This window comes from Pterocles gutturalis, unplaced genomic scaffold, assembly GCF_000699245.1.
Source record: "Pterocles gutturalis isolate BGI_N339 unplaced genomic scaffold, ASM69924v1 scaffold41500, whole genome shotgun sequence".
Taxonomy (NCBI): Eukaryota; Metazoa; Chordata; class Aves; order Pterocliformes; family Pteroclidae; genus Pterocles; species Pterocles gutturalis.
The window spans coordinates 16,082-30,723 of NW_010142352.1; the positions used below are offsets into that span (position 1 = coordinate 16,082).

General features: G+C 40.1%; 1 protein-coding gene across 1 annotated transcript; it reads right to left on the minus strand.

Moving 5' to 3' along the window:
• Positions 1-206: 206 nt before the first annotated feature.
• Positions 207-10,471, minus strand: ZNF330 (zinc finger protein 330). The gene is made up of 10 exons (XM_010084327.1): positions 10,303-10,471; positions 10,014-10,033; positions 9,834-9,904; positions 7,625-7,704; positions 6,184-6,310; positions 5,389-5,493; positions 2,832-2,878; positions 1,602-1,719; positions 384-934; positions 207-343 (listed from the first exon to the last, which is right to left on the minus strand). Exons 1-9 carry the CDS (start codon positions 10,420-10,422, stop codon positions 657-659), a joined length of 966 nt encoding a protein of 321 aa, XP_010082629.1. The 5' UTR covers positions 10,423-10,471; the 3' UTR covers positions 207-343; positions 384-656.
• Between the last annotated feature and the right edge of the window lie 4,171 nt (positions 10,472-14,642).

A 14,642-nucleotide genomic window follows, 5' to 3' on the forward strand; every position in this document is an offset into this window, starting at 1 on the left:
TACCTGAGGTGCACTTGTAATGGCTGCAGATAGCCCTATGGATTAATATCTCATTCTGAAAATGCTGGAAAAGTAATGTTCAAGTACGTGGAGAACTACATTGATCTGCCTTACCTACATAAACAAGGAAGTATTTTAGTGTCAATTTACACTTTGTATACAACCTGCTTTCCAGCTATTCAAAGGAGTTCAATATTTATGAGATTTTAGAGAATGCAGTTGACTTTTATTGTGCAGACCAAAAAAATGCAGTCACCAACCCACTACTACATTAATTTTATGAAATCAGTTAACAAAATTATTGTAAAAAATAACTTAATTCCTGATGGGCAAATGGAAACAAGTTGTACAGCCCTCCCACATTCCTGTATTGATGGGGAAATGGCATTGAACCATGATGCTCAGTAACTCAAGGACAAAACCACTTTGCTGGGGAGAATAAAAATAATCCTGTTTTCTCCCCAGTCCCAAACCCAATACCAGTTTGTAAAAAAAAAAAAAAAAAAGTATCACTTGGAGTTACTGCAGAAGTCCCACGCTCTTTACTCTCTAACATAGATATGTAAGTACCTGATAGAGCTATCCTACTGGCACGTACACAAGTGAAGCACTGCTTGGCTCCTTCCAAATGTGTTTAGCTTGCCAGCATACTAAACTTAATCTTCAGGTTCCTCATAATGTGCATACCCGCTAGCATAGGTCCTTCCTAAATTCAGATTGCTGAATACATCTGTGGCCTCTGTATCAGAATCCTTCCCTCCCTCATCATTGTCATCTTCATCATCATCTTCTGCTTCATATTCATCGTATTCATCCTCACGATCGCCTGCATCTCCTGCCTTGCTGGAGGAGAGGTTCTTCCAGTAGGCATCATAACCTGAAGCTCCATCTGCATCTTCACCTCCAGTCTGTCGGCCAAACTTCAAAGAGCGAGCTGCAGACAGAGAAAAATCATCATGTTCTCACCCTTCAATAGCAATTTGCGCAGAGCATCTGACATTTCTTTTCCGTCCTTTTTCACTACTCAGCAAAGAGCATACAATGTTAGACAGCATTTTTCTAAATCTGACATTTTCAGATTTAATTTCTACTCTGACAGCATTTTTCTGCTACACAGTCTCTCCCCCTGCAGCCAAGTTTGTATAAATAACTGCCCCCAGAGTATGACTGAGGTTTTATGACAAACCTTTGGAACTCTATCCAAGAAAACCTGTAATTGGAGGTGCTTTGTAGATATAATACATATTGTGATTTATTCGAGAATGGTTGAGGTAGATTGTACGTATGTCATCAAACTGCACTTCAAAATTCATTAGATGGCTTCTTGTAGAGGAAATAAAGGCTGAAGTGATTTTCTGCAATTTTTGCATAACTAAAATCTCAAACTAAACAAAAGCTTTCACTGTGTTGGAATCAGTTAATGATTAAGAATGAGAGACTGCTCAATTCTAGAACTAAGAAAGACAAAGTTTTTCCCAAAACAAATGCAGCAAAGCTTTGCAAAACAATTGAAAGTAATTGGAGTTTGCTCAGTGTTCCTATGCAGAGAAGCAGTCACCAGTGGTACGTGTACAGCTTGTTAGCTAGAGAAGCAGGCTTACTTGACATGCTCAGATCCTTTGTCTGCTGAGTTTCATGGCCACATTTAGGGCAGGGAGGCTCTTTTCCTTTTTCCTGCTTGAAAACCCTACTTCGCACATGATCGTCACAAAAGCAAGCCTGTGGGGTGAAGGGAGAATGAAAAGGCTAAATGTTTTAATCATAGGAGCATACTCTTCAGCAAGAAGCAAGCAAAAAAGCATCTAACAGCAGCGGGATGTTCTGGTTGGGATTAAAATTTAATGAGGTCTGTCTGCAGTGGAACTGGAGTCTGTACACTACGCGCAGAACAATCACTTCTGTGTTGAATGTAGTTTCATGGCTTCTCAGGGAAAAGGCTCATAAAAGTGCTGATAAACAAGGAGAGAAAGAACATGCTAAAGGACTGGGTTATACTGCTGCCCACAAGGAGCCTGGCAAACTTGGGTTTACGCTGACAAACTTAAATAAAATACAATCAGAGATGTACGCCAGGATATAACTACACAGTGACCTGAAGGGAAGAATTAAGAGATGGAAATGTCACACGCTGAGCACCAGGATGCCAGTGAAGATATCTGGAGAAAGGAACAAGTTGGAATATAATATCGATGCCATGGGAGACTGCAGGGAAAAACATGGAGGATAAGACTAAGAGCAGGCAATGAACCAGCACCTGGAGAAATCTGGGCAATGTTGATGGTGAAGGAGGTGGAACTTTTTGTACAAAATTACTTCTGAGCGTGTAAAACCAAAAGCCTAATGTCAACAAATTCGCCTGTGCATGTGTAAAACTGGATTAGCTATAGAGATTATTTCTTTTGGATCTGAACTGCAGCGTTTTCTGGTCAGATCATCACTTGACTGTTTTTAAAAACAACTTTTTTTTAATTGCCTTAGTTCTATGTTGGATCAAAACATATCCCAAAGCCTTGGATCCTGTTCAAGACCATGGATTTGTTTTCTTTTTTGAAAAGGCCCAAACATAGCCCCAGTTTAAACACAAAGTGAAGATCACCTCACCTGGCACAAAGATTCGTTAACACTGGCTTGTGGTTAACAGGCATGCACGGATAAAAGCCCTTTTGTCCCACATAAGTCTGCCCCCAGGCTTCAGAAATTAATACAAAAAGTATGAATTTTTTTTTTTTAATAATTCAGAGGAAGAATGTAACAAAGCTTGATACCAGCCTTGGAAGCTAAGGAGAACAAGTCTGAAACCATAGCTACTTGCAACTGTCTTGACTCTTTACCTTACAACGCAGGCATGAATGCTGCCCGAGCCTGTTGCAGGAAACACCTGTTGGAGAAAATCAATACATAAAATTCAGTACTTGGAAACTGCAGATCTGTGATTTTTTTAACACTTTGTAAAAATATCTAATGATGTCATTATTTGAGACATTTATTTTTAATTCCCTGACACAAGAGCACTTTGTAAAAAACTCATTTTACCATACAGTACCGTTTTACTTGATTTTTTTCAAGTCTAAGCCTCACTGCAATAATGTAATTTGACACAAAAAGTGAAACTTTTTCCTCTCTTCACCTTTTATTATTTCTTGAGTTTCCAAACTTTTAAAAACAGAAGTTTCAGAACCAATGTGGTATTAAGTGATCTAACTCTTCCCACAATGTCAAAAGGAGTGCTAGCATTTTACAGTCACTTTAAACAATGCCATGGCAGCCTTTAATACCTTTATCTCATTTAAATGGGATTTGAGAATACTGAAAGCTTGCAAACTTCCAAATCTAGAAGAGTTGTTCTATTCTGTATTTTCTGTCATGTCCTCTGGAAATGTACTTTGTTGCACACAACTCCATATGAAAATCTGTGTGTTAAAGAATTATAGCTGGCACATGAAGAGAGCAGAATCTGTCCTCAAAATTTAAGTTGTCTTGAAGCTTCAAATTCGTTTCTTCACTCCACTAGAGGGAGTACAGCAAAGGGAATTGGCAGCAACATGAAGCTGGGTGAAGAGTTACTCCGCAAGAAGCAGTTATAAGTATTTTATCAGTCTCTGTGCAAGTACTTGCTCCCTTCTACCTTGCCTTACCCCTGTGGCAGCAAAGTTTTTGAATCTCAAGTAATAAATATTACCAATTCTCCACATGAGGACAGGATGGGTGTTAGTGCTCTGTCATGTGTTTAAAGATGGAATTGGAAATGCTAATGCATATATATTCAGACTTTTTTGGAGTATCCACACTTTAAAAAATGTCTCTCAGTGATGGAAAGTAACACAAGCTTTTTCACAGCTAGAATGAGATTCAGACTACAATTGCATGACCACATTTAAAGTTTGTGTATTCTGTAAAAGTTCAGGTTTGATAATCCTGTTACCACACACTGACAAAAATCCTGCCTCTCTACCAAGACTGCACTGTGCCACAAAACATTAAATGCAGTGAAAACCCTCAAAAAGCAATTTCTCTATTCAGGGTGTGACATCACATCTGTGAATTAAAAGCTTCCAACAATCACTGAAAAAACATTCTTGTGGAACAGCTGTTGCTGCTTCAATATTGCTATGCAGGAAGATATTCTGGCAGAATATATCAAAGGAAGCTAATCAAGGCTTAGAAAATAGCTGGCTGGGAAAAAAAGGATGGGAGATGAAAAAGAGATAAGAGATTTCTAGAGACAGGCTAACATTGAAATCAACAAATATTCTGAATTAAGATAAATCAATTAGGACAAGAAATTAGTTCTGAAAAAAAACAGTTTTATACATGATAAAGAGCACCTTGAATTTCTGTAATAAGCATTGAAAATGTTTTAATAGCCAAAATACATGCATACAAGTTTTGGAAGGGACAAACACTTGTCTCATGAAATAAACCAAATAGCAGTTAATGTTGGGTAGAAAAGAAATACTTCTGCAAAAGATGAGTTATTTCAAACAGGCATAGTCTTGCTTTGTTTGTAGGGATTCTGTTGGTTTTTTAACCTCCTTGAAGCTTCCCTGTTTCAACCAGAGATGAGTAGTGGACTAGCAACGTCGGGCATGGCCATTGTGTCCTCTTACAACTACCAGTTTCAGTTTGTCCGCACAATTAATCGAAGTTCAAAAGGACGTAAGGTCTTCAACCACCTGTTCTTTACTCAGTAAAGGTGGACATGTATCATCATTTGATACAGGTACTGACACACATATCCCCAGTCCACTGGTCAATGAAGACACTAAGCTCATGCTCTGGATGAACACTATTTTTGTTTCTTCCTTCCATGCTCACCCTGTCTCACTAAATCAGCCAATGACTGCTTCCTGAGTCGTGACCTTCCCCAGGACTTGCTGCTTTTGCAAAATCAACAGATGGTAACCCTTCATCAACATACAGGTCATCCACAGCAATCTGGGAAAGTTCAGCCAGACTATACACAGTTGGTAATATTTAGGTATCTAGAATAATTCACCATATGGTTGGAAGAGTGGAAGAGAGCTCCTTCTTGCCTGCAGAGCTTTGAGTAAACAAAGCAGCATCAGTAGTTCCAGCAGTTTTGAGGCAGTCCTGCCAACGCTGCCACTTTGGGGGCTGTTGGCTCCTGCAAAGGCAACTTCCCATGGGAGGCCTGCCAGAGCCAGGCAGGGGAAAAAACTGCCGTGTACAGCCTGGCATGGAGGAAGGTCAGGGACAAAGCGTCTAGTCTAGATAACTGGATATCTAGACCAGGCACACAGGAAACAGAGGCCCTTTCCTCCAGTGGTGGCAGAGCAAGCTCTTTGGAAAAGGCAACGTAGGGTATTCTAGAGCACAGAGAGAGTCTGCTTAGCTCTGGTGAAAGGGACTATGAAGAACTTAACTTACATTTAAATGTCTCTGCTTCTAAAACTTGGCAGCTGGCTTGATGTTCAAACTGATCATCTTCACAGAGGAAATTGTGGCAAAAAGAGCAGGTGAATATTCTGCCTCCTGAAAGATTTATCAAGGCAAAATAATCACCAACAGGCACAGGCATCAAGTTCTGCTCTGCAAACAATTTCGGCAGTAGTTTTGACTGGAGACCAGTTCTCCCTTCTGTCACAAATGCTTCAACAGAGTCCTAAATTAGATACTGCCATCCATTATTACACTGAAAAATACCATGTCTCCTATAATACAAGACATCATAAATATAAAGGAAGTATTGCTTCTAGTGCCTTTAATTTTAATTTGACTATGGCATTAAGGATTTTTCTTAAATCATTCTGTCTCACCAGTTTCCTTCCACCCCCTCACCTCTGATGCACACTGAAATACACACTGGGAACTGGGAAACCAAATACCTGTACTAGCGCAGATGAATGGAGTGGGAACGGCAGCAAATTGTGTGTTAACAATCTGATGCCTACATGTGAAGTACTCAGCTGACAAGACAGTTAATACTTTAGAGTACATAAACATCCCTGACTTGAGCACTGTAAGTTCTTGGGCAGGTCGTTTACATTTTGCCCTGCATAAGGTCTATTTTTAAAATGGGGAGGGGAATGCCTTGCTTTGAACAAACATACTGATCAGTGAAGATTAAAAATGCTATGTTAAGAATATAGGTACAATAACTTAAGCAATGTCAGGGGAAAAGTATATTTTAGATTTTGTTATTTTTAAGTGTGATTAACCTACCATGGTCCCAGACACCTCTTTCGCACTCAATACATTCTGCGTCGGTGAGAGGGCAGATACACGCGTGTGTGCTGAGACATTTCCTCCCGTGACACACCCAAGCTTCGCAGAAATCACAGATTGCACCCTGCAATTACAGAAAGATATCATCTTGGGACTTCTGCAATACCTAGAGAGAGACTCTTACTCCATAACCCTGAATGTATCCAAGTATCCATTCTCTTGGTGGCCTCATTCCAGTTGAGTGAGAGCGTATGAACCACATCTGTATTCCTATCCAGACACTCCACAGTTCATCTTGTTTGTCTGCTATTCATTTCTGCAGAATTAAATATAATGCAAAAGACCTTGTTTTCTCCTTTTTGGTTTTTTACATTTCATATCTTAAATCTTATACATGAAAATCATGTCCTCCAGCTGAAACCTGAGATCCATAAATGATAACAATGCTCTGGTAAAAATGCAGTTTCGAAATGACCTGAAAAATGCCACTTGATTCTTACAGCTGAAATCACTCATTTGGATTTTAAATCATGCTGTAATGGAACACAAGCTCTGCAGACAGCAAAGATCAAATAACTCATTAGAAATTAGTCAGACTCTTTAATTTTCATTTTGATTGAACTAAAAGATCTATGCATCAACCATCCCTTAACTGTAGCATTTAAGAAGCCTCCTCAGCCTGTATGTAGCAAACTACCATAATGCACACAAAACTAAGAAAACACTGTTGAATCCAAGTTGTTATGAAAATATTGTGTCAATTAATGCATGCAATGAGTTTAGGAACTTTGGACTGGAAAGGCCAGGTGTGTTACTGAGAAAAGCTGACTGCCAACTGGAGGCAGAAACAGGACAGAGGTTTAGTCCATACAGCATTTAATCCAGAGGCGATAACAAGTCAAACCTTGCTTCCCAGAACTAACTTGTCCTTCTAAGAACAAAAATTCAGCAGTCAGAAGCTGTGACTGTTTCTGCTAAGAGCTCAAATGTTTTTTGGTTGTTTTTTTTTTTTTTTTAAATAAAAGTCCTCCCCAATGCCATGGAACAGATTCCTCTCTGTGATACTGATGGTCTCTGCACTACTGACAGTAATAAAAGTCCCCTGGTTTCTACAGAATGATCCCAAATTTTAATGGCTACTGGGAACTGGCTGTGGGGCATGTGAATTCCAGTGCTGCTAATGCATGTGCTTTGGGCCTGCCACCAACACAGATCCGTTAGCACCCAGGACGTGTGTCAGAGTTTGCATGAACTGAATCTAAACATGCAAAATTTGGGTTTCCAGTATAAGGGAAAAATCAGTTTGTCGTGGTAAGATGAGAAAAAAATCCTGGCCTGGTACATGCTATCATTCCATAGATCTGTTTTACCTTTTTTTCAGAGAGAGTTGCATAGAACAACCTTGTAGTGCAAAAAAGCTGTAATTTTGTATACATACCACCATTGCTAGTCCAGTACTGTACACACCAGCATGCTTTATAACACAGTCTGAAGACTTCATCATGCATTTGGTTTTTCCTGTTTAAAAAACAACCAGAAGAAAATTACATAAAAATAAAAAAATTGAATGAATGTTCATATAAGAGCAGTACTTCAATCAAACACCTGTACTTAATTATGAATCTAGGTAAAAATAATACAAACAAATGTCTGCAACTCACCCTCACATCTACCTGAAATCAAATTGTCTGTTTTCAGCCAAAATCTCTTGCTCCAGTTCTGAGATAATGAAGCAATGTATTGTCTTGCTATTTGTTTTGAGGCATTGGCAAGAATTTAAAATATCACAGCAAACCAAAGAACAAAGTAAGGTGAAAGTCAAGCAATGACATCTTCAAAAGTTCCATTTAAAGCTGCAGCTAGTTCTGTCCCACCATAAAAGCAGCATGTGCTACGAGCAAAGCTGAGGCCCTCTGAAAAAACACATGTGCACATCATGATTTAATTACTTACAGGTACTTGGATACTTGGCTTTTTGGTGGTGGTGGTTGTTCTGTTGTTTGGTTTTCTTTTTAAAAACCATATTAAAGATTACTTCCTAGACTAAATAATTCCCTTTAAATGCAGGGGATGGGTGGGAGAAAAAGGCACAGTCTGCACACAGAAGTTATTCTGACACAAGCAAGTAGTTACGGCAACAGCTTTCACCTGTACCTCACCTCTGAGGTAAATAGCTCTACCAGAAATATACATGCTCTGTATGCAGTTATAAAAGCAAAAAAAATTTGTAGCTGTCCCAGGTTACTGCAGTGGGGTTTTAACACTTATTTAAGCTGCCCTGCCCCACACCCCCTTTGGCATCTCTGTTATTGCCTGCTTAGGAAACCAACAAAAGGATGCTCCCTTCAAACCCATTCAAGAGCTGACAAAACCAAATTCTGCTCTGAAAATGTAATTAAATCCCAGTATGCAGCATCAGCAGCAGTTTGTATTAAATGACACCTTGGATACCAAATGGCACTTGGAGGGTGAGGAAGGACCAGTGGTGGGCTGAGCTGGGCAACATGAAGTGTTGGGGATATTACTGGGTCTAGAGCACTGCAATACAGCTACCTTGCTCCCATCCCTCAGGGACTTCTCTAGGAAAGATGCTGTTTGTTTATAGGGTCTGTCACCAATGTCTGATTAAGCACCAAACAGCTCTAATGTCTTGGAAAACCCTGAGACTCAATAGAATTTTGTGGTGGTTATTAGGAATGCTTTTCCTCCACAAATATACCACAGATTAAGATAAATTCAGCACACAGGAGTCAACTTCAGATGTATAATATGCTGTAAGATAGACAACATGTTTTTAGTACTTTACTGCATGATGACAGGAGGAAGACTTATGAAGGATGACACACTGCCACTGCAGACAGCCTGGCTTCCAGAAGTGCTCAGTATCTGAAAGTCCCAACAAAGGCCCTGGAAGCTGCAGATGTCAGCAGCTCAGAGTTAAACCACAAAACAGCCAAAGCACTTAATGACAAACTGAAAATCTGCAAGGATATGTTGAAATAGTAAAACAACAACATTCACCTGAAAGTATGAAATTATTATCAACATCCCCTGCAAGCAAGCACTTAAAAAAAAAAAAGGCACTTTAGCCTGATTCAGAGCCCAGTTCTGTCACAAGTCCTTTTCTTCTGATTTCAAAGCATCAGCCCTCTAGCACATACAAACAATACGAGCAGCATATTACACTGCAAAACCATGTAAGATGTATAATGTACTATAGCTTTAATTGATATTAGAGTTATCAGAAATTATGTCATCCCCAAAAAGCAGTATTTACTGGTGCGTTGCTGGCAGTCAGAGCCTTTTTAACTTTGGTGTTGTTATGAAACAATACTCCATACGGTCAATCTAGGGAAATGGTCAGACTTTCTCAAGCCTAAAAGGCAGCGAGATACATTCTTCCAAAGATCAAATGCTGAAGACAAGCCCATGACCCAGACTTGCAAATCTCTGGGGGTCAGAGGCACATGCATTACTGCATAAGCAAGCAAGATCTTGTCTCAAGAAGGATATTCACAGCAGATTTAATAGAACCCGCTCCAAAAATCACAAAGGTACTTCAAGACAAAGGTAGTCTTAACTGCTGAGAGTTTAACACCACAAATGGGACTGAGGATAGCATGTTTTCCTTCATTATTTCTACTTACCACATTGTGCACAAATGGGTAATTTTTGAACAGAGTTACAGAAGTAGCAAAAAGCTCTATTCTTCTGTCGTCTAGGCACATAGAAGAGGGGGGAAAAAAGCAAGCATTAAAAAAGACCTGTAAAATGTTTGAAACCAATTAATATTAAACTGCTAGTTTTAGGAGGGGAAAAATACTTACCTTTGGCACTTATCACATTCCTAAAGAAAAGAAATAAAATACTGGTAATTATTTTTATTCTAGGTAAAATATATAAAATTTACAGACCTCACAGGGACTCTGAATTAAGATCTGATTAGGAGCTAACTTTTTATTCATGTACTATACCTCTGATGCAAATGTAAACTTAAAGGAAGGATAGTAGGAAGAATGGCATTCTAGTGGCATTAAACACAGTCAATGTATTGTCACTGGTTTTACATAATTTAAAATCAAGTATTGTAATATGAAGTACTTCAGGTTACTTTACCATTGAAGCATTACAGGGATGTTTGGCTAAGTCTATGTTGGCTCTTGAAGCCCTTATCTGCTTTTCACGTTCACGACGGTTCTCAGCTTTCTTACGAGCACCAGTCTTCTTTTTAGGCATTTTTCACTATCTGTGGGTGGGAAAAATAGCTATGTAATGAATGAACACAAAACTATGTCTATAAACACATGCATATACGGGACACATGCAGCACTAAAACTGGATCTTGGAGTTCCCGTGATGACTGTGCTTCACCTCCATTCATTTCCTTTTCTGAAAGTTTCTTTTCAAACAGAATAAGGGGCCAGTCCTGTACGAGGAATCATATGATGAACCATGAAGAATCTTGTGATCTGGAAAGAACTTTACCGTCTTGAACTTTATGGTTAACTATCTTTGAAGTGTTTTGCCTTAAAAAAAAAAAATGCTATGCTTTGTAGGTTTTTTGTGATGGGCCTCTCTGGTTTTGGTTTGCCTTGTCTATTTAATAAGAACAATATTCATCTCATTTTGTCTTTCACTCTTCTCTCATGCTCACTAACTACTTCAATCAGTTAAAAAGCAGTCTTCAGGTAAGCGAATCGTGCTGTACTGCAAAAATGTCAATTTCACACTTTGTGAAGGCTTACAAAACAAAATATAATTATTACAGACTTAAGAGGCAAAGGGATGTTTGTACTGCTTATTTATCATTCTAGCACATTAGCACTAATGAAGAGATGAGCATGCACTGCTTTGAAGATGTCACTGTTTCCCAAGAAGGGTTTACACTAATTTAATTCCATCTGGTTCAACAGTGTGTCTGTTTTAACATTCTGGGAGAGAACCAATGCAATACAGTGGTAAGACCATCAGGTAATCAATCAGACCACTGCTCTCTTGTCATCTCCACAATGAACTGCACAGTACTCACATATGCTTAATTTACTCTGTGTTTACAATAAATTAGGCTAGTGTTATCCTGACTTAATGAAATGGACAACGGGGAGATTAAAGGTGTGGTGTGATGTTAGAATTTCTCTTGTGAATACAGGCACTCAAGATAAACACCTTTCCTTACGCTCCATCTTTATTATCCCATCACTTCTGCTGATGGAACTGTTGTTGGTGTCACATTCTAAACCAGATACAGGTTAAAACCAAAACAACCCAAGTCGACAAGCATCTCTAAGGCCCAGATTAGCATGACCCGATGGGGGACGACAGTGAAAGGAGCATCAGGGGTATCTGCTTAGCAAGCATGGGAATAAAAAAGCAGCTGAGGAAGAGGCAAGGACCTCTCTGCTTGGAAAAATTCCTTGTTGAACATAAAAAACATTCCCAAGTCTATGGCCCAGGTGGAGACACTGTTTCATGCTGTAGCTACCAAACTATGCAGACAACAAGACAGCTGAATTTTTGAAGTGTTTAGCTCTTATTTTGGTACTTCAGTGCTTCTGTTTTGAAAACCTGGCTCCAAAGTACATTGTACTGTACAACTAATCCACAGTTCTAGCTACATGTACACCTAACGACGCTCCTTGCTCTGCCTCTGATTTCCAAAACTGCAGAAACAGACTTTCAAACAATTGATAACTGCGACTCAAGTGTCATCTTAAGATCTCAACCTCCGCTTATGGAATTTGAAGAAAAATCACTACACACTTGGGGCTTGGCAGAAATTGGTCTACACGATGGGACAGGTCTGCCCAGGCAAATTTCTGCTAATTCCAGTAGGTCTCTGGGTTGCTATCAGGGGTCACTGGCATGAGGAAATGGGAGGTGCCTGCTCTCCCCAGCCTCATCCCTAACTCCCAGCAGACATGTAGGCATGCGTGCTGGCATCTGTAAGGACAGCTGCAGCATCAACAGGCAGTGAATTGTAGCAGCTTAAACTTGGAAGAAAAATTTGTATCTTTGTTCAAAAGGTCTTATAAAATAAAGCCAACAGTCCTAACCTTCCTGAACAAAGAAATATATTGTCCTGATCGAATACTAAAATTTGGTTTTGATAGCACACATAAATCAGTTTGCTCACCCTGTAGCTTTCTGCACCGAGTTTAAATTGTATTAGTGTCATATTTTGTAGTCAAAATCATATTGCTGAGCTGCCTGCTGGCAACTGTCATTATTCTAGAGTGTGACGTTTCTGACACCGGGAGTCCAATATGAGATTGCACACTAATTTTCAAACTGCTTGAATGCTGATTGAACAACAGAATCTAATGGTTAGTATTTATATCTTGACCAGTTCACATTACGTCATAATAGAAGGCACTGAAATGACAAACCATTTTGATGAAAAACACTCAATAGCTACAGAGGACACAGATTATGAGAAATCTTTAAGATGGTAGTTTTTAGAAAGTTGCACTCAACAAAACAGCAATGTCAGGTTCTTTTAGCAAAGCTATCATGTCAATCCAGGCTTTCAAACACCATCCAATAAACAATAACACCCTATGGATCAATATTCTATCGCTTTTTCCTTCTGAGCTTCCACTTACTGTGGTTGTTGTCTTTGCCCTGAGTTCTAAATTTTTAGGGAATTTAATTTTCTGACTAGAGCTTAACAGTGTTATGATGCCAGAAATTATGATAGTAAAACCTTTGTTTACCTGTAATTCCTTTCAAATCAGGATCTTGAACCTTTTAAAAGCACTAATTGGTATTTAAAATGCCTCTGCAGTATGTTCTACCTCCACTTTTAGCAATACTTCTGTAATCTGAGGCTGACGGATGCCCCAAAAATTTATTTAGGCACCACATGCTCAGACAGGAAAGACACAGTTGAATCTGCAGTCCAGCTCCCCTGCAAGGTGCATGGGAGAAAAAAGTACCTCAGGGGACCTACATGGAAACGCCTACAGTGAGCTACTCAAGATCTACTTGCCAGGAAGATCGCATGAACCTTTTGCTTTAACAGTGTCTTTCTGCTGAAGGCAGAGACTTACAGCCATGCTCTCCTTTTCATCCATGATGCTGTTGGAAGAGAAATTACCCAGGACACAATAGGTCCATGCCTGGTTTCCTCCTTACCCTCTGAAGGTATGAACCCGAGTGTCCAAGCTCCTGAACTGAGAGCAGTTGTGCATGAGGGTTTTTTCTCTATCTGAAATCTTCTTCTTGGGAGCAAAATGCTCCAGAGCAACTGGGTCAGAGTAGCAGCAGGAGTGAGTGTGATCCAGCCTAATGGCTGATGCTGTGGCACGGAAAGCACAGAGTTCAGGTATCAGGAGGCCATGTACGAGGTGAGCAGTAGTTCAAAGGAAAACCCCTAAAATATGTTGTGTGCATACTAGGTCCCCCGCACTATGTGTTTAATTCAGTAGAAGTTTCACCGTTTCTCACATTCTCCAGTTGCTAAAGTAAAAGGAAAAGACAGCAGAGTTCCCACCACAGCTCCAAAGACTGCTTAAGTATTTTACTTGATGGCTGTGCTATGTAAAACACATAAGCAATCTCTGGCATCTAAATTCTGTTGAGGTAGTACCACGCCGATGCCATTTTTTCCCCCCGCTTGAAGATTGTCCTTGATGAGTTCCCAAAGACGCCGGGTAAATTAGCAGCAGACAGGGAAGCAGACTGCACCAGCAGATTTCTGGATCCTCTGTGCTGAGCACAACGTTCCCTTGCGTCATATTATCTTGTCTTATGTGATATGCTAACCACCCAGCTGTCACATATAATGAACAGCTGTAACAAGCTATTCATTCAGGGGGGCAGGGGAACGGTCAGGTTATTCTTGTCATGCCATGCAAATACTAACACCCAAAAGAGGCTTTCTTGACCATTAGACAGCTTCTAGCTTATGCATATTCATAAAAGAGGAAACATGGTAAATTCACCGGGTTGTACCTGATGCCATTCAGGACTCAACACTGTTTCACCACTGTATACAAGGTTGGATTATTAATTTTTAAAAAATCTGTTTTAGTATTTTGTAGTCATGTCATTCCACTCTGAGATTCTATCCAATAATGAAATAGCTTCCAAGGCACTGAGAGGGCAAGGACTTATCCCACCTTTTACCGGCACAGTGACTGTCCTCTGTCACCACAGCGCCTGAGGGCAGCTGCGCTCGCCAGGGTCCGGGTGCCCAGAGGTTTCCTCAGGCCCGTCCCGCACCGCTCCCCCCCTCTGGAAACGCACCTGGAAACGCCCTTCCCGCCCCCCCCCCCGCCATTAAAGGCTGCCAGGACGGAGGCCGGAGCTCTCTCACGACCCGATTTAAGGCTGTTAACGCCAACTGTCACCTAATTTTTGAACTTTTAACGTTTTCCCTTATTTTTAGTATTTTCACCGAGGCCCCCAGACCGTGTCGCAACACCTTTCCAACCTGGATCGCTGCGCTCCGTATT